General features: G+C 38.9%; 2 protein-coding genes across 10 annotated transcripts in view; both read left to right on the top strand.

The window, feature by feature from the left end:
* FRYL (FRY like transcription coactivator) overlaps window positions 1-20466 on the top strand; it is a 253065-nt gene that overhangs the window by 124987 nt on the left and 107612 nt on the right. For all 9 annotated transcript variants that reach the window (XM_043906825.1, XM_043906824.1, XM_043906827.1 and 6 more), the window contains 3 exons: window positions 844-940; window positions 17573-17652; window positions 18037-18117. In XM_043906825.1, coding sequence (XP_043762760.1) covers window positions 844-940; window positions 17573-17652; window positions 18037-18117 — 258 coding nt within the window. The remainder of the gene's footprint in view (window positions 1-843; window positions 941-17572; window positions 17653-18036; window positions 18118-20466) is intronic.
* On the top strand, window positions 10392-12172 carry LOC122696606 (abl interactor 1-like). Its single transcript, XM_043906832.1, has one exon. It carries the CDS (start codon window positions 10515-10517, stop codon window positions 11493-11495), a length of 981 nt encoding a protein of 326 aa, XP_043762767.1. The 5' UTR covers window positions 10392-10514; the 3' UTR covers window positions 11496-12172.

The following is a 20466-nucleotide window of genomic DNA, read 5'->3' on the forward strand; positions in this document are numbered from 1 at the left end:
GTGTTTTCTTTCTTCAAATTTCCCAGGGAGATCATGGATTTAAGTAAAACATCTGTTTGTGTTCAGATGATGGCCCATGGTTTAGAATTAGACTTCAGCAGATGCCACTTGTGATTTCCCAACTTAGATTTGTGAAAAGATGACCTGGCACTGTATTTTCATATTTTTCTTCCTCTTGTTCTTTTATTTTTTATTTTAAAATATGGTTTTATTTATTTAAAAATTTCCATTTGTATGTTTTTTATTTTTTTAAAATTATGAACATATGATAACACATTTACAGGAGACTTGGAAAATACAGAACAAGGTTACATATCGTTCCATTATATATTAAAATGATTTTTTGAAGTAGATAAGATTTTTAGTTGAAGTTTCAATATCAAACTCTAAAAATTAGCAGGATGAATATACAGAGAAGTAGAAGGATATAGTAGGCATAAAAAGCTCTGTGAACCTGTTCAACATAATTAAGATTTATACAATTTTCACACAACAGTAGGGGATAAATTCTATTCAATTATTTGGCCGCACCACTTGGCAATGTGGGATCCTAGTTCCCTGTCCGGGAATTGCACCCATACCCCCCTGCACTGGAAGCACAGAGTCCTAACCACTGAACCACCAGAAAGTCCCTCTAATTCTTTTAGATTAGGTTTAATTTCTGACAGATGTAGTAGTGAGATTTGCATGTAAGTTCCTAATGTACAAAATGAGAACACAATTACAAAAACTTTTAACAGTTGCCATGAAACACCATATGTACTAGGAATTCAGTAAATAACATGAAATACTAACCAAGAGCTCTTTTCATAATGCAATCCTAATTTGCGATTCTTGTTTCAGGGATGAACAGCAACGTGAAAGAGACTATCTTCTTGAAAGGAGAGACTTAGCAGTAGATTTCATTTTTTGTCTAGTTTTAGTTGAAGTTCTAAAGCAGGTAAGCTCTTTGGTTTCTGCAGTCTGTATTTCTTATTTTTTTGCTGATTTTCTTTCATGTTTCAGTTACCTAATGTAGGGTGTTACATGTAAAATTCTGGCTCACAGAGACACACTTCCTGTAATGTAATTGGGTGCCTGATGGTTGCATGTCATGTACCTGTCTCTCCCCATTCTTTCTACCTTTGTTTGCCATCTAAGACATGAAATCATGTTAGTGAAATGGAGCTGAATAGAAACTGTGTTAAATATGGGCTTTTACACAAAAATAAACTCAAAATGGATTAAAGATCCAAATGTAAGACCAGAAATTATAAAACTCCTAGAGGAGAACATAGGCAAAACACTCTCCGACATAAATCACAGCAGGATCCTCTATGACCCACCTCCCAGAATATTGGAAATAAAAGCAAAAATAAACAAATGGGACCTAATGAAACTTAAAAGCTTTTGCACAACAAAGGAAACTATAATCAAGGTGAAAAGACAGCTTTCAGAATGGGAGAAAATAATAGCAAATGAAGAAACAGACAGAGGATTAGTCTCAAAAATACACAAGCAACTCCTGCAGCTCAATTCCAGAAAAATAAATGACCCAATCAAAAAATGGGCCAAAGATCTAAACAGACATTTCTCCAAAGAAGACAAACAGATGGCTAACAAACACATGAAAAGATGCTCAACACCACTCATTATCAGAGAAATGCAAATCAAACCCTCAATGAGGTACCATTACACGCCAGTCAGAATGGCTGCTATCCAAAAGTCTACAAGCAATAAATGCCAGAGTGAGGGTGTGGAGAAAAGGGAACCCTCTTACACTGTTGGTGGGAATGCAAACTAGTACAGCCACTATGGAGAACAGTGTGGAGATTCCTTAAAAAACTGGAAATAGAACTGCCATATGACCCAGCAGTCCCACTCCTGGGCATACACACCAAGGAAACCAGATCTGAAAGAGACACGTGCACCCCAATGTTCATGGCAGCACTGTTTACAATAGCCAGGACATGGAAGCAACCGAGATGCCCATCAGCAGACGAATGGATAAGGAAGCTGTGGTACATATACACCATGGAATATTACTCAGCCATTAAAAAGAATTCATTTGAATCAGTTCTAATGAGATGGATGAAACTGGAGCCCATTATACAGAGTGAAGTAAGCCAGAAAGATAAAGACCATTACAGTATACTAACACATATATATGGAATTTAAAAAGATGGTAACGATAACCCTATATGCAAAACAGAAAAAGAGACACAGATGTACAGAACAGACTTTTAGACTTTGTGGGAGAAGTGAGGGTGGGATGTTCAGAGAGAACAGCATTGAAACAAGTATACTATCAAGGGTGAAACAGATCTCCAGCCCAGGTTGGATGCATGAGACGGACGCTCAGGGCTGGTGCACTGGGAAGACCCAGGGGGATGGGATGGAGAGGGAGGCGGGAGGGGAGATCGGGATGGGGAACACATGTAACTCCATGGCTGATTCATGTCAATGTATGGCAAAAAACACTACAATATTGTAAAGTAATTAGCCTCCAACGAATAAAAATAAATGGGAAAAAAAATATGGGCTTCTAACTGTCACTATAGGCCACCTGTCATGTACCTACTTCAGTTCCTTTTTGCCTCCACTTTTAAAGAAATTCTCTTCCTAGCCCTCAAGCCTGCATTTCAACATGTAATAATTGTGCAGTGATTGTTGAGCCCACTGCTCAACAATCTGAGCAGTGATCAGATCACTGAGGGGTGATCTGAACTGTCAAGTGCAAATGATTTTCAGCATAATGAATTATTTATGTTAGTTCATTCAACGGGGTTCCCTGGTAGCTCAGTTGGTAAAGAATGTGCCTGCAAAGCAGGAGCCCCCAGTTCGATTCCTGGGTGGAGAAGATCCGCTGGAGAAGGGATAGGCTGCCCACTCCAGTATTCTTGGGCTTCCCTGGTGGCTCAGCTGGTAGAGAGTCCGCCTGCAGTGTGGGAGACCCAGATTTGATCCCTGGGTTGGGAAGATGCCCTGGAGAAGGGAAAGGCTACCAACTCTAGTACTCTGGCCTGGAGAATTCCACGGACTACAGCCCACGGGGTTGCCAAGAGATGGACATGACTTTCTCTCTCACTTTCATTCATTCAGTAAGTGCTGGGGTGACTGCCGCTGGGTGGCGCTGTTCTAAGTACTGCTCTCCTGAGCTCAGGGTCCCAGTGACAGAGACAGTGAAGATACAAGTGTGTAACTTAGTGTCAGCTATCATGTCATACATGTTTTCACTATTCACGATCAGTACAAGCGCCTGTACTGATGTGAAAGCATGTTTTCCATGGTTTGTAGTCTTTAAAAACTTATACAGCATTCAAAGATGATCCATGTATTTCCAGCCATGCATGCTGTAATGTTTTGGAAACGGAAAAAATCAGGTCACCTAAAGAAAAAAAATCATATTTTGCATATGACATGTTTGGACAGGGAGTTTTGCTTTTGTTGTATAAAATGGAGTAGAATACCTAATATGACATGAAAAAGCAAGTATAAGATATAAAAAGTTAATTGATTTGATAGTCTTTTCTTGACATTACCAATATAAAAATATTTGAATTATGTAATCATGTGTACTTTGCCTTTGTTTTTACAATGTATGTGAAAAAATATTGAAATCTGAATATCTGAAACCCACAGATAAAAATAAATTTTTCTTATTTTTTATTTTGTTTAAAATAAATGACTTTGAATATGTGAAATATGTGAAATTAATCAAAGGTAAAATCACTTTAATTTGTACCTTTCATAAAGATTTATTTAGTCAATGTGGGAAAGAAGTTTCCTCTGAAAGTTGTGCTTTCTGAAAGCCAGATTTGCTTTCTGTGATCTCTCAGTTTAGCTGGATCCTAGGGCTGAAGTCAGTAGAGATATAGAAGGAGCTGGGGGCCAGAAGTATGATACCATGAACAGACTTGGGCTTTGCGTTCAAGATTACATGCATATTAAGTCACTTTAGTTGTGTCCGACTCTTTGTGACCCCTTGGACCATAGCCCGCCAGACTCTTCTGTGCATGGGATTCCCCAGGCAAGAATACTGGAGTGGGTTGTCATGCACTCCTCCAGGGGATCTTCCCGAGCCAGGGATCGAACCCAAGTCTCTTATGTCTCCTGGATTGGGAGGCATATTCTTTACCGCTAGCTCCACCTGGGAAGCCTCATCAAGGCTGATCTCATGCTAAATGTAGATCTTGTGAGGAGTTTAGTCATCAGTATTTGAATTTCTTAGTTAAATGATGGAGGAATTTCTTCTCCCAGCAAAAGAAATCGCAGACTCCATGCACTGACTTTCAGGCCGCTCCGTGATCCGGCTCTTGTATGCCTTTTCTCCTTTGTTTGCTGTGATGGTCTTCCAGTTAGCAGCTGGCCTCTCTTCTCATCTGAAAGTTACCTGCCTTCAGAACTGGCCTTCAGAACGTCAGTGCACAGACAAACCCTTGGAAGGTTTCCTTTCTCCCCTTACCTTTCCTTCTCAACTGTCCTTTTACCCTTCCCCATTGTCTTTGTCTTGATCTTCCTTTGCCTCTTGCTCCTTTAAAAAATCTAATAGTCCAGATAACTCTTCTAGTAGGATAAAAAAAAAAAATCGAGGTCTATAAACCTAAGAAAATCCTTTCACGCCCATTTTTCGAGTACTCTGCACAAAATCCTTTCATATCCATGGTTCACATGGACTCAAAGTGTAAAAAGGGGAAATACAGTGCTCTCATAGCTCATCCTTGTTTTTGGTTCTTTTATCATACTCTTCTAACCTACAGTTCCTTTTCTACTTAACATTTCTTTTTTTTTTTAAATTTTTTATTTTATTTTATTTTTTTCATTTATTTTTATTAGTTGAAGGCTAATTACTTTAATTTAGTTTTTAATTGGAGTATAATTTCTTTACAGTGTTATGTTATTTTCTTTTGTACAACAACATTTATACCCTTTTTCTCTTTTACCATTATCCTCATATTTTCATTCAAATGCACTCATCAAAGAAATATATACCAAAATAAAATACATACCAAAAGCATGTGTTCAGTTCAGTCACTCAGTCACGTCCGACTCTTTGCGACCCCATGGACTGTGCAGCACTCCAGGCTTCCCTCTCCACCACCACCGACTCCCGGAGCTTGTTCAGATTCATGGCCATTGTGTCAGTGATACCATCCAACTATCTTGTCCTCTGTGGACCCCTTCTCCTGCCTTCAGTCTTTGCGAGCATCAGGGTCTTTTCCAATGAGTCAGTTCAGCATCAGTCCTTCCAATGAACATTCAGGACTCATTTCCTTTAGGATGAACTGGTTGGATCTCCTTGCAGTCCAAGGGACTCTCAAGAGTCTTCTCCAACACTATAGTTCAAAAGCATCAACTCTTTGGCGCTCAGCTTTCTTTATGGTCCAACTCTCACATCCATACACGACTACTGGAAAAGCCATACCTTTGACTAGACGGAACTTTGTTGACAAAGTAATGTCTCTGCTTTTTAATATGCCGTCTAGGTTTGTCATAGCTTTCCTCCCAAGGAGCAAGTCTCTTTTTGATGTTCGTTATTTAAAATCCTATATAGGTTTTCTCTTTCCCAGTAAAAGGCAAGTCTTTTTAGCTTCTTCAAAATAACTGCAACTACAGAAAATGAAGTAAAAATCAATAGAACTTTCTGAACTATCATGACAAACGAACCCAATTTTTTTCCATGTCAAAATGATGTAGGGTTTAATAGATGCAGAGAATAATCAATGGTAGTATATTTTGAATTTAATACGATTGTTACTTTTGTCCCACATAATATACATGTATTAAAATGTGATTCAGTTTTATTTTGATGAGATGGATGGCTCCAAGGGTAACCTGGAGTGTAATGAAATATCGATACATGGTTGGGTCAGTCTTAAAAGGGGAGTACATATTGGTTGTGGATTAGTGCTTGATCTCATATATTACAAATTATTTGTTTATTAATTTGTCATGTCCTTATCACACGTTATGATGTGTCATGATCATATATTTAGAACTCTCCACAATACACAAAGAGCTCTGTGTCCCTTATACCACCTGATCTTTCTGATAAACTTTGGGAATGTTTTTTAATCCCAGCTGTGTCATTTACTTGCTGTGTAACTTGGACAAGTTATTACTCACTGATTTTGTTGCAGGAAGGGGGACCCCTTCCAGGGCCCGAAACTGGGCTCTTGTCTAACACTCGGAAATGAATTGTCCGAGGAGACACATGCTGACAAAGCAAGAGATTTTATTGGGAAAGGGCACCCGGGTGGAGAGCAGTAGGTAAGGGAACCCAGGAGAACTGCTCTGCCGCATGGCTCTCAGTCTTGGGTTTCGTGGTGATGGGATTCGTTTCCGGGTGGTGTTTGGTCAGTCATTCTAATTCAGAGTCTTTCCTGGTGGCGCGCGCATCGCTCAGCCAAGATGGATGCTAGCAAGAGGGATTCTGGGAAGTGGAGAGACACGCGGTGTTTCCTTTTGACCTTTCCCGAACTCTTCCGGTTGGTGGTGGCTTATTAGTTCCGTATTCCTTATCAGGATCTCCTGTCATAAAACAACTCATGCAAATGGTTACTATGGTGCCTGGCCAGGGTGGGCGGTTTCAGTCAGTGTGCTTCCCCTAACAGTTTCTTTCCTCCTCTATAAAAGAATCATGAGAATTAAATATAATAATTAGATATGATAATATGAACATGGGAAGTGTCTAATAAATGCTATCTGTTGTTTTTATCTTATAGATAAATGTTTTTAGTTACAATGATTTGCTGAAGATTATAAAGCTTTTTCTCTTTTTAAATAAAACTATTCTTACTGGTAAAATCAGTGATATAAAATTAGGTGAAATGGCCAGCATCTTATAAAATTAAAGTTTAAATCATAAGTTAGACAAAGGATTGAGATTATGTAAATGTAATGGGAAAATATCTGGTTAAATCAGTGTGATTTAAAACACTGGGAACAAAATTAAATCAAGATGATAAAGGACTAATTTTATTTTTTCAGGAAAGTCAGAAGAATAATTTTGGGGTCATGGCCGACTACAAATGTTAGAATGTTAGTACCAGAGGCTTTAGAATCCTTGATAAAAAGCATATTTAAACAACGCCATAGCATTTAGAATGTTTGAGGTAATTTTTTTTCATATTGAATTTTAGCCATACATTTGTTCTTTGAAACAGACAAGATTAGGAAACCAGGCCTATGAGCCACTTCAAGTTTTTGGCTTAGTCTTGTCCTTATTATGAAGCATCAGAAGGTGGAGAGGTAGATCCTTAGGATTTTCAGATTTGACGTTGCCATTTTAGATGTTAGTGAGCAGCCCTGAATGTTATGATGTTATTTGTGATCTTGCTGAGTCATGGGTTTATTTACTCTCTTTTTCATTGAGGACTGGTTATTTACATAATGAATGAAACTTGCTGACTGTGAGGTATATGTACCTTACCTGGTTTTGTGGTTTTCCACTTTAACGATGCGCTAAAAGCATTAGATTTAAGGAATAGCTTTGGAATACTTGAGTATTCTTTAGAGTCCACTTGATATATCCTGCTTGAATGTTCAAGTAGAATTTGAGCTGCTTCTAGTCATGCAAATGACAAGATTTGAAAAATTCTTGATACTACAGATGAGACTATTTATTACTCCATGAACTAGAACATTTTTCTATAAACTGAAATAGGATTCCACCCCACCCCACCCCTTTTTGGAGATTCAGTTTGGGAATTTTTGTTGTTTTTGTTATTGTAAGTAAGGGGGATAAGTAGGAATTTCAAGAATGTCTGAGCATTCTAATAGTGTCCATTCTTAAAATTTTTAGAGAGTGTGCTTTTTTTCTTCTAAAAATTAAAACTGAGATAATGTTTCTTCTCTCACTTCTGTTTCTCTGTCTCTTTTCTAGCTACAATATGATAAAACTGAAAGCTTTTTTCCTTATTTGTTCCATTTATTAAATGTATTTTCATAGATCAGAAGCTGGGCACACAGTATATTTTAGAGAAGTATGCTCCAACTTAAATTTCAGTCCTCTCATCTGCAAAACAGGGGGCAAATACTACCATGTAAGGTTGCTGTAAGTGTCATCAATAATGTATATAAAATGCCTGGTAAAAACTCAGCACACAGACACTTGAAAAGTGTTGGTAGTTCAGTATTAAGATAGTAATAGAGAGCACGCAACATGGGTAAATAGTGTCCCGAGCTTTCATTGTTAGACTTGTGGCATAGTTGGAGCCAGTAAAGACTACATGGGAGAAAGTATGGGTATAAGTTAGCTTGTGTTTCACGTCTCTGGCCTAGAGCAGACTAGACATCCCTGTGAGGAAGTCATTACGGTAAAACCATAGCACAGCACAGTGAGTGGGGCACAGAAAATTTTATTTATGGCAAATATAGTGTCACATTATTGCAAGGTCACTGATGTGTCTGGGGCCAGCCTGTGTGATTAGCGCTGTGAGTGTCACCGGAAGTTCTGGGAGTCAGGCTGCTTGATCCATATACAGCCTATTCCCTAATACAGGTTGGCATCACCTAGTGGTAGATATCTACTTTGTTTTAACCATCGATGGGTTAATCAGAGGGCTTACTGGGACTTAATGGCAGAAAATGAAGAATAACTAAAGAACCTCTTGAGGGTGAAAGAAGATAGTGAAAAAACTGGTTTAAGACTCACCATTCAAAAAACTAAGATCATGGCATCCAGTCCCATCACTTCATGGCAAATAGAAAGGGAAAAGTGGAAACAGTGACAGATTTTTTTTTCTTGGACTGCAAAATCACTGCAGACAATGACTGCAGCCATGAAATTAAAAGACACTTGCTCCTTGGAAGGAAAGCTATGACCAACCTAGACAGCATATTAAAAAGCAGAGCCATCACTTTGTTGACAAAGGTCCATATAGTCAAAGCTGTGGTTTTTCCAGTAATCATGTACACATGTGAGAGCTGGACCATAAAGAAGGCTGATTAAGGAAGAATTGATGCTTTTGAACTGTGGTGTTGGAGAAGACTCTTGAGATTCCCAAGGAGATCAAACTAATCAAAAGGAAATCAACCCTGAATATTCATTAGAAAGACCAAAGCTGAAGCTGAAGCTCCAAAACTTTGGCCACCTGATGCGAAGAGCTGACTCATTAGAAAAGACCCTGGTGCTGGGAAAGACTGATGGCAAAAAGAGACGAGGGCGGCAGAGGATAAGATGGTTAGATAGCATCATCAACTTAATGGACATGAATCTGAGCAAACTCCAGAAGATACTACGGGACAGGGAAGCCTAGCATGCTGCAGTCCATGGGTTCGCAATGAGTCAGAGATGACTTAGTAACTGAACAACAACAATTGGGACGTAGAGGACAGTAGCAGAGACTTCAGTAACCTTTTAGTTACCTTCGGGCATATTTTGTTTGGCCCAGTCTGGGGAAGATCAGGCTAGGAGAAAACATCTGCCTCCCTGCTTCCTAATGAACTCTGGATTACTGCCATTTTTTCCTATGAGGCCTTGTCCTCAGTGTCTCCATCCTATGTTCTAGTTCCCTCATCTGCCCTACCTTCCTAGGAGGTAAGAATTTTGTCCTAGTCCTTTTTAGAGAAGGATAGAAAAAGTTCAAGGACAAAAATCAATCTCCTATTGTAATGCATTCTCTGTTTTTTATCTCTGGTCTGGTAATTATGGGTTCTAATCTATTATCTGCAATTTTCACAGGTAAAAAAGTGGAAACTTCCTCCAGGTTATATAACTAGTGAATAGAAAAGCTCAGCTTTTCGTCATTAGAGTGATAAAAAGTGTAGAAAGACATTTTTTATCACTCTAATGAAGAAAATATTTTACAATATTATATAATGATTTGATTATAATTTATTTATAATAAGTTGAGCAGCTTGGTGTGAACTTAAGGGAGCATTTTGGAGTTACTGGTTTTAGTTTCTTGTTTCGTTATTGACTGGGGGATTTTTGCAGAAGCAAACTCCTGTGGTCTGCAGTTTGATTATATAAGTGAGTATTAGCATGTCTCTGATCAATAAGTTGTTAACATGAGATGAATAGTGTAGCCCTAAGAAGAGGTACTCAAGATAGCACATAAAACATTGCCATGCCAAGATCGTACTTAATGGCCCAGCCAATATTCCAAAATTCCTGTATCAGTGAGATGTGATTATTAACATTATGCTTCTATAATGGTGGGATGTGTCTGCCTATAAAAGATTGGAAAGCTTCTTATAATTAGGCAGTCAGTCATAAAATTCCTACTTAAAGTATCCCTAATTGCAAGAGGAATTTTGGGTTTATACTTTCAGTTTACCAATGGGAGAGAAAGGCTAAGACTGTTTTGGAGGCTGAGCTCTCTGACTTTACTATGTAGAATACATTTAGGTCCTGGTCTGTTATTATTATGGGCTAGCAGCAGTGATAAAGAACCCGTCTCCCCACAATACCAGGCGGGAGGGCGGGCAGGCGGTTTGTATCCGGGCTGTGAGGTGCTCGGAGCCGCCGCGGACCTTGCTGTTGCCTCTGTCTCTTTAACGCGAGAGGAAGCGATGCGGAGGGGTGGAAAATGGCAGAGCTGCAGATGTTACTAGAGGAGGAAATCCCGTCCGGCAAGAGGGCGCTGATTGAGAGTTACCAGAACCTGACCCGAGTAGCGGACTACTGTGAAAACAACTACATACAGGCTACAGACAAGAGAAAAGCTTTAGAAGAGACCAAAGCCTATACAACCCAATCCCTAGCTAGTGTCGCTTATCAGATAAATACGTTGGCTAACAATGTGCTCCAACTGCTGGACATCCAGGCCTCTCAGCTCCGGAGAATGGAGTCCTCCATCAATCACATCTCACAGACTGTGGACATTCATAAAGAGAAAGTGGCTCGAAGAGAGATTGGTATTTTGACGACAAATAAGAATACATCAAGAACTCACAAAATAATAGCACCTGCGAACATGGAGCGACCTGTAAGGTATATTCGGAAACCTATTGACTATACGGTTCTGGATGATGTGGGCCACGGTGTCAAGCATGGAAATAACCAGCCTGCAAGAACTGGCACACTGTCGAGAACAAATCCTCCTACTCAGAAACCACCGAGTCCTCCCATGTCAGGCCGGGGAACGCTGGGACGAAATACTCCTTACAAAACCCTTGAGCCTGTTAAACCTCCAACAGTTCCTAATGACTACATGACAAGCCCTGCGAGGCTGGGAAGTCAGCATAGTCCAGGCAGGACGGCTTCTTTAAATCAGAGACCGAGGACACACAGTGGAAGCAGTGGAGGAAGCGGCAGCCGAGAGAACAGTGGCAGCAGCAGTATTGGCATCCCCATCGCCGTGCCTACACCCTCGCCACCCACCATTGGGCCAGTTGCTGATAGTCCAACTCCACCTCCACCACCTCCACCAGATGACATCCCCTTGTTTGACGACTCGCCACCTCCGCCACCTCCACCACCAGTGGATTATGAAGATGAGGAGGCCGCGGTAGTTCAGTATAACGACCCATACGCAGATGGGGATCCTGCTTGGGCCCCCAAGAATTAAATTGAGAAAGTTGTGGCAATATACGATTATACAAAAGACAAGGATGATGAGCTGTCATTTATGGAGGGTGCAATCATCTATGTAATAAAGAAAAACGACGATGGCTGGTATGAAGGAGTCTGCAATCGAGTGACTGGTCTGTTCCCAGGAAACTATGTGGAGTCAATCATGCACTATACTGATTAAATTTTTGCTTTTAAAGTAGGTTCTTATTATCACTCAGTCATACTGTGGGACTATTATGGTTAACAGAATTGTCTTAAAATGTTTTAAAATGTGCCCATATTTTCAGAACATGCTGTTTTATTGGTATAATTGAATGTCTACCTGTAAGCATAAATCTCTGAGGCAGTTTGCGGATTGCTGAACAGCATTCTGCACGAGGCTGCCTGTCACGGACTGTGCTCACGTCCTTCCTTATGCATTGTTAACCTGATGACCAGCCTAAACGCTCTGGGGGTGTGGGATCTGCCTGACAGATGGTGACTCAGATCGCGCCATCACGTGTCAGTGCAGCACGGTCACTAACGCTCTGTCAGACTAATGCTGAAAATCAGAAACTTAAACGCTGGTGCTGGTCATACTTTTTGTGTAGACGCGCTCATTCTTGAAATATACTGTTTGTTTAAAGCATGCATACAAATTTATGTATTGAAATATACTTTTAAAAAATCCAAGATGCTTCCAATTTGTGTAATACTAGTTGGAGTACTCGTACTTAGGTCTCTTGAAACGAACTGAGTCTCTAAGTTCTCCACGTGAAACAAAAACAAAGGGTTACCTGTAATGTTGTAATTTGTACCTAAGTTTTTTAATCAGTGAATTTGCATTATAAATCTTTTCCATTCATAAATACATAAGTGAACCAAAAAAAAAAAAAAAAGAACCCGTCTGCCAATGCAGGTTAGATGTAAGAGAGGCTCATTCAATCCTTGGGTTGGGAAGATCCCCTGGAGGAGGGCATCACAACCCACTCCAGTATTCTTACCTGGAGAACCCCATGGACAGAGGAGCCTGGCGGGCACCGGTCTATAGGTTCGCACAGTCAGACATGGTTGAAGCAACTTAGCAGGCAGTCACGCACAGTTAATAGCATGGCATTTAAAAATCTCAGCTTCTACAAACTGATGCATAAACTTCATTTCTTTCTTGTAAGGTCAGGTTCTTTTTAAAAGGTTATCTGAGACCTTGAAAAATTTTGTTCACAGCTGGTTACTCAGCCCTTGTATGATGGATAGCATGGGGGTGTCCCTCAGAGTACATTTTCTTCTAATTGAATTTCAAGTTCAGGCTTTTAGGACAGTACCCATCGCCAGGAAATTTCAGATGAATGTTCCTTCTGATTTCTTATGGTCAGCAGTAAATACCGAGCCACTTGGCCAGGCTGTGGCTGTGGCCGTTGGTCCTGGAGTCAGGGTTCACCACGAGCCTTCGAGGGCCGTGTCAGCTGTGTGCCTGCCTCTGCTTGAGGCACCGTCTCACACATCCTGGTCCTGCAGGGTGAGTGGAGAGAGGGACCCCGACATTTATACACCAGCATGCCTGGAATAGGTAGCCAGTGGGAACCGCTGTATAGCGCAGGGGATGGAGCGTGGTGCTTCCTGACGACCTAGAGGGTCAGGGTGTCGGGACAGTGGGAGGACTGCTCAAGAGGAAGTGAAAGTGTTGGTCGCTCAGTTGTATCCAAATTTTGTGACCCCATGGACTATAGCTACCAGGCACCTCTGTCCATGGGATTCTCCAGGCAAGAATAGTGGGGTGGGTTGCCATTCCCTTTTCCAGAGGATCTTTCTGATCCAGGGATCAAACCGAGGTCCCTTGCATTGTAGGCAGATTCATTACCATCTGAGCCAGTAGGAAGGGGACATATGTATACATATAACTGATTCACTTTGTTGTACAGTGGAAACTAACACAACATTGTAAAGCAATTATATTCCAATTAAAAAAAAAAAAATCCCAGGGCTCTCCTTCCTGTGGTGTGAATTTGGTCACTTTCTCATTAAAGTGAGTAAATGTAAACTAATAGTTCCTTATTGGATCTCTTGCCCCTCATTGTAATTTAATTATCTTTATTCTTATCTAATGTTTGTCTTGTATTCGCCACTTTTGAACTAGTTCCTGATCATTATTAAGGCTGAAATTCAGCCTCCTCCTGATAAGTACCTGGTTAGTCTTTGTAAGAAATAAATTATCTTCATTTTAAATATAAATCTCTTCTTCATCTAATCCCCGAGAAGCATTGTGATCATCTCTGAGCAGTTATAATCCTTTGTATTATCCCCGGTCTAGTTTGTAACTTTCTTGGTTATATTTAACATGTTTATTACAATTTCATCTTATTGATGAGGTGTTTTATAAACTACATTGTTAACAATTTTAGGGCTTCCCCGGTAGCTCAGCTGGTAAAATTTTAAGCAAATGTAAAGAATTCCTATGAGTTTGGTTTTAGTTGAATCCTGAGATGCACAGATTGGATAAATCATAACCTTGGTTCAAGACACACTTTTGTCGTTGATCTCTACATGACTGCCTGTGTTTTTGTTTATTTACAGTGTAACGTTGCTTATGAGCCTACCACCTAAGACTGAGAATTTGACTATTACCTAAAATTTTAATCCTAATTATGTAAAGCTCCTATTCCACTCCCTGGCTACTTCCTTACTATCATACTGATTTTTATGTTAATTATTCCCTTAACTCTTAAAGCATGTTTTCATGTATGTCTAAATAATATATTAAAGTTTTCTTATTTTTGAACTTTCTAAAAAGCTGTATTATACTTTTCTTTCCTCTGGGACTTACTTTTTTCATTCAATATTATGTTACTAAGATTAATGTATGAAGTATGTAGCTAAACATCCTTAGTTTAGTTTAGTAACTGGGGCCTACAGATTAAACTGACAGAAGTAAGCTTAGTGGAAGAAAAGGTTTACTACTTAACATCTCAAGGCCTTCACAGAAAAGAAGGAAGACTCAAAGAGTGGTTGAACCTGAGAACCTGTTTTAGCAAAGAACAGTACATTGTGGAGAAGTGACAAGACAAGGGAAAGAGTTCGGGCTGCCAGAGGTGGTAAATCCTGGGGAGGTGAATACATGGGGGAAACCGACGGAAAATAAGGACTGTTCAGTGGGCTTCTTTGTGCAGCTCCATCTCTGTGCATACTTTGTGTTGCTGGTGACAGCGGTTTGTCCTCTTCTTGGTTAGCGAAAAGGAAGAGAGGAGGCTGCTTTTAGGGAGGAAGGAGGAGCAGAGTGCTTTTCCCTCCTCTGTTCTTTCTCTGTTGCCTTCAGCTTAAAACCGTCCTTATGCCCAGGTGCCACGTTTTGTGCTGACACACTGCGTTCTTCACTAGGTTGCAGGCTATGTAAAAAATTCATTTAAAGTTTGTCCAGGCAATGTTTGTGAGTCCTCATTCATTTACCTTATTTCTACAATTTGGTGTTGTCAGACTTAGTTTTTTTCCCATCAAGTAAGGGTAAAATGACACCTTGTGTATTTTCTTTCTTTATAGTTCAACTCTCACATCCATACATGACTCCTGGAAAAACCATAGCCTTGACTAAGCGGACCTTTATTGGCAAAGTAATGCCTCTGCTTTTTAATAAACTGTCTAGGTTGGTCATAACTTTCCTTCCAAGGAGCAAGTGTCTTTTAATTTCATGGCTGCATTCACCATCTGCAGTGATTTTGGAGCCCCCCAAAATGAAGTCTGTCACTGTTTTCATTGTTTCCCCATCTATTTGCCATGAAGTGATGGGACCGGATGCCATGATCTTAGTTTTCTGTATGTTGAGTTTTAAGCCAACTTTTCCCCTCTCCTCTTTCACTTTCATCAAGAGGCTTTTTAGTTCTTTGCTTTCTGCTGTAAGGTGGTGTCATCTGCATATCTCAGGTTATTGATATTTCTCCCGGCAGTCTTGATGCCAGCTTGTGCTTCATCCAGCCCAGCATTTCTCATGATGCACTCTGCATATAAGTTAAATAAGCAGGGTGACAATATACAGCCTTGACGTACTCCTTTCCCGATTTGGAACCAGTCTGTTGTTCCATGTCCAGTTCTAAGTGTTGCTTCTTGACCTGCATACAGATTTCTCTGGAGGCAGGTCAAGGTGATCTGGTATTCCTGTCTCTTTAAGAATTTTCCATAGTTTGTTGTGAAGAATTGATGCTTTTGAACTGTGGTGTTGGAGAAGACTCTTTGAGAGTCCCTTGGACTGTAAGGAGATCCAACCAGTCCATCCTAAAGGAGATCAGTCCTGAATATTCATTGGAAGGACTGACGCTGAAGCTGAAACTCCACTACTTTGGCCACCTGATGCGAAGAACTAACTCATTTGAAAAGACCCTGATGCTGGGGAAGATTGAAGGCGGGAGGAGAAGGGGACGACAGAGGATGAGATGGTTGGATGGCATCACTGACTCAATGGACATGAGTTTGAGTAAACTCTGGGAGTTGGTGATGGACAGGGGGGCCTGGCGTGCTGCAGTCCATGGGGTCGCAAAGAGTTGGACACGACTGAGCGACTGAACTCAACTGTGTATTTTCATTCTTATTACTGATGAAAGCAAGCATCTCTTCATATGTTTATTTTCTTAAGAATAACAAGAGGCAAAATCAGAAAATTGTAAAACTTTCCTGAAAGCCTTTAAAGAAGTGGGAAGGTGTTTCTTGCAAATGTATAAGAATATAGTTACCCCAAATTGATCTGTAACAGACAAATTTTGTGGAACTAGAAAAGATGGCTCTAAATTGAATAGGAAAGAACAATAGCCAAGCTGTCTCAGAAGAAAAATAGGGACGCCTTGCAGTATCAGACATCAGAACCTATTAGTAAGCTCTTATAATTAAGAAAGAATGATTTTAGTATAGATGTGAGTTAATTGATAGAATAGAGAGGTCAAAAACAGACCCCCACATATAAAGAACTAGAATCTCTATAAATGATGACTTGGATAACCTTTAACTCATCAGTTCCTCCTTTTGAACTCTTTCCCATGGAACTATAAAAGTAAATAATGCCAAATACGTAAGATGTTTATTGTATAACATCATATATATTGAAAATCTGGAATGAAATGTTCATTAATAGGGAGCTCATTAAATAAATTATAATATGCACAGAGTTTTATATTGATGCTAAATAGTGTAAGGAGTGCTCAGTACTGACAGGGAAAGATGCATCTTTCCGTTAAGTAAAAATAAGGTGTGTGGGTGGGTGAGTGTAGGAAAAAACCTGCAAGCCGATATATACCAGTAGTGATTACATGTGTGGGGAGGGGCAGGGATTTTACTTTCTGGTTTTAATGTTTTGATATGTTTTCCATATTAGGAACTAACATGTAATTTTTAAAGAACTAAATAAAACAAACATTTAAATGAAAAATTTCTAATACTAGTAAAACCATAACTAATTTTAAATTGTTTGAAGTTGGAGTTTCTTTTGGATATTATTATGGTAGAATATCGGACTATGCGGAATATGGACCTGGCTCAATCAAAGCTTCCTTTCCTATAGGTGTCACAGAGAGTTACCCAGGAGTGCATTTTTAAGTTTCTGATAGAGAAAATAGTACAACAATGACTGTTTTTTCATCTGCATAGTCTGTAGTTTAAGGGTTTGTGGTTATGAAGCTAATATTCCTGAATTTAGAACTTGTTGAAGTAGATGTTGAGGGCTTCCCTAGTGGCTCAGTTGTAAAGAATCCGCCTGCCGGTGCAGGAGACATGGGTTCGATCCCTGAGTCAGGAAGATCCCCTGGAGGAGGGCATGGCAACCCACTCTAGTATTCTTGCCTAGAAAGTCCTATAGACAAAGGAGCCTGGTGGGCTATAGTCTACCAGGTCACAAAGAGTCGGACATGACTTAGCAACTAAACAACAACAAAGTAGGCGTTCAGCTAAATTCTTAGAGAAAAACAATAACATTCTTAGAAATGGGGAAGATTGACAGTAGTAGATTATATCGTGAAAGTTAAAATTGGTTATTAATTCGGTTAGTTGAAATGATGAGACTACTCATAAAAGACTTATAACCTATTTGGCACACAATTGATTTTTTTTTTTTTTTTTTAGATTCCTGTTCATCCTGTGCCTGATCCCTTAGTTCATGAAGTTCTAAACTTAGCTTTTAAGCACTTTAAACATAAGGAAGGGTAAGTAAAATACTTACGGCATTGTTACTTTTATCTGCAGTCTAGACTTAGACTGTTAATTTGAATTTTCCTCAATTATTTGTTACTGGAGTTCAAAGTAGTTACGCCTTTATGTTTTTTAATCCACACAAGATGCTTATGGAAAGGATTTTGTAAAAATAATTCTTAAAACCATTGATTGAATTTTTAAGAATCAGGTTAAATTTCCTGGCAAATTAAAATGTAGAGATAGGAGAAAATTCATGTGGTTTTTATCATTCTGCAAGTGAATCTTCAGAGAAAACTTATATAACACCCTGATAAGGAATTTTCAGATTTATTACAAAAGAGTGTTTGTAGAAAAATCTAATGAAATAATGTGTTTGTTCTTTTTGGTTGCTTTAGATATTCAGGAACCAACACTGGGAATGTGCATATTATTGCAGATTTATATGCAGAAGTGATAGGCGTTCTTGCCCAATCAAAGTAAGTTTCATAAATCACTGATCTTGATTTGTTTTAGAATGCCTCATTACTAACTGACAGAATAGACACTAACTAGTTTAGGTCTGTTATTTCTGTTTTCCATAGAATTTTGTGAAGTCAGATTCACTTTTTATTATTTTGCTACTGTGTTTTTAGAGGAGTTTTCAGTGACAACCATACTTCAGTTCTACAAATTGTTTTCGTTTATTTGGTGTTTTCCATAAAACCTGAATTAAGGAAGTCAGAAATTGCCAAAAATTGTCAGATCATTACCTTATTCCCTGTGTTTCACAGTTCTGTGAGAAGTATTTTTCGAACTCTTGTCAAAGCTAATAATTACTTTTAGTGGTTTCTAGTTGAGTGCTTTTATTTCTGAGAGAGCGGTGCAGTGTCTTCCTTCTAACTATCTTAATTTGTTTTAATACTGAACAGAGTTTTGAATAGATAGAAGACATACCAAAAAGGGATGATAAGATATACTAGAGTACTCCATAAAAAGGGTTATTCATTAGGAGTTAACATGCATCGATTGCATTGAACCATAATTATCATAAACACTAAAAAGGATGCTTGTCTTTCGTATCTTGTGCTTATTCTAAAGACTGTGGAAGATTTTGAATTGCCTTTGTTCCTACTTGGAAATCTATAAGGCAGAAAGGATCATTTCAGATTTTCTTGGGTGCTATTTAAAGAGTCAGTCTTTGGCCCTGAAATCATCATGTAACAACCTTTTAAATTCTAAAGGAGCCAACGCAATTATTGTTAACGTTTAGTAGTTTAGATTTTAATACTAAGTAATGTATTTTATTTAGTATTTACTATCTTTTAATTTGGGCTTCCCAGGTAGCGCTAGTGGTAAAGAACCTGCCTGCCAATTCAGGAGACTCAAGAGATGTGCGTTCAATCCCTGAGTCAGGAATATCCCCTGGAGGAGGACATGGCAACCCACTCCAGTATTCTTGCCTGGAGAATCCCATAGACAGAGGAGCCTGGCGGGCTGCAGTCCTTAAGATCACATAGAGTCGGACACAACTGAACTGACTTAGTATGCAAACATCTTTTAATTTAGTAATTTTTTTTTATCCTTTGTAATTTACCAGAGACTCTTGTATACCCAATGTTATAGGACTTGGAATATAGTTGGAGTATTTGAAATGACTTAGACAATAGTATTTTAATATTGCACTTACATTTAACCAACAGTGAATCCCTGTCTCAGGAATATAGCTACTAAAACATGAGCAATGATATATTTCTTTTTATGGCCCTGTAGTTCATGATAGTTTGATTTTTATTGAGAATGACTTTCTATCAGGAATATAGGTTAGAAATGCTAAATAATACATGAGCAAGTTGGATCCAGAAGAACCCTACATCATAGCTAAGTTAAATCTAGGATTGTATGGATAGTAAATAAAAATATTTATAGTAAAGGATAGTAAATATAAGGTGAATATATGACATGTTGCTCAGTCTCATTGGTCTTGGAGTAGGAAATGGCAATCCACTCCAGTATTCTTGCCTGGAAAAATCCATGGACAGAGGAGCCTGGCAGCTACAGTCCACTGGGTCACAAACAGTTGGACATGACTGAACAATTGAGGACACTCGCTGGTCTAGTTGTTAGAGAAATGCCACTCGGAGCAATAATGACATGTTTTCCACCCTCACATACAGTGAACATGAGAAAAGACGTGGACAGATCCACATTTGGTTGGGCTGATGGCACCACCATTTGAGAGGAAAGGTGGTGAGGTGGGGAAGGGGTGAGGAGAAAGAGAAAGGCTGGGGGTGTTTTAGAATCTTGTCTATGCATTTCCTTTGATTATAGTGACTAATAATTATTATGAGAAATTTAATAACAGAAAAAAATCTTTAGATTCTAATATTATTGCAATGGAAGGAATTTTATTCACTTTATATTTTCTTTATAAAATGCAAAAGAATACTTTCATGGAAAGTGGTGTTGTATTCTCCAAGACTGAAATGGAAATAGATAAGTTATACTTCATATCTTGTGTCCATATTTCATTAATATGTAATTGATATCTGTATTTATTAATATTAATATGTAATCAGTGACCATTGGGTAGTATGCTTTGTCATTTTAACTTTCAAGGACTAGTTTCCCCAAGTAACATTAACAGTAAAACTCTTTACTTAATATAAGCAATCTGTTTATTGTATTTTTCATAATACATAGTATATGTTTCATAATATACAGAGGGTAAATGAAGTATTATTGATTAACAAACTATCAGATATCTTTTTGCAATGTAAACAAAGAAAAACTTAGTAGCCTTAACAACTGGGGTCATTTGAATCCAAGACGGTGCTCAGTGTTTTGAA

This window comes from Cervus elaphus, chromosome 6 (assembly GCF_910594005.1).
Source record: "Cervus elaphus chromosome 6, mCerEla1.1, whole genome shotgun sequence".
Classification (NCBI taxonomy): Eukaryota; Metazoa; Chordata; class Mammalia; order Artiodactyla; family Cervidae; genus Cervus; species Cervus elaphus.

Excerpts from the sequence above, each read along its gene's own strand:
- LOC122696606 (XM_043906832.1), top strand. The coding sequence starts at position 10,515 with ATGGCAGAGCTGCAGATGTTACTAGAGGAGGAAATCCCGTCCGGCAAG.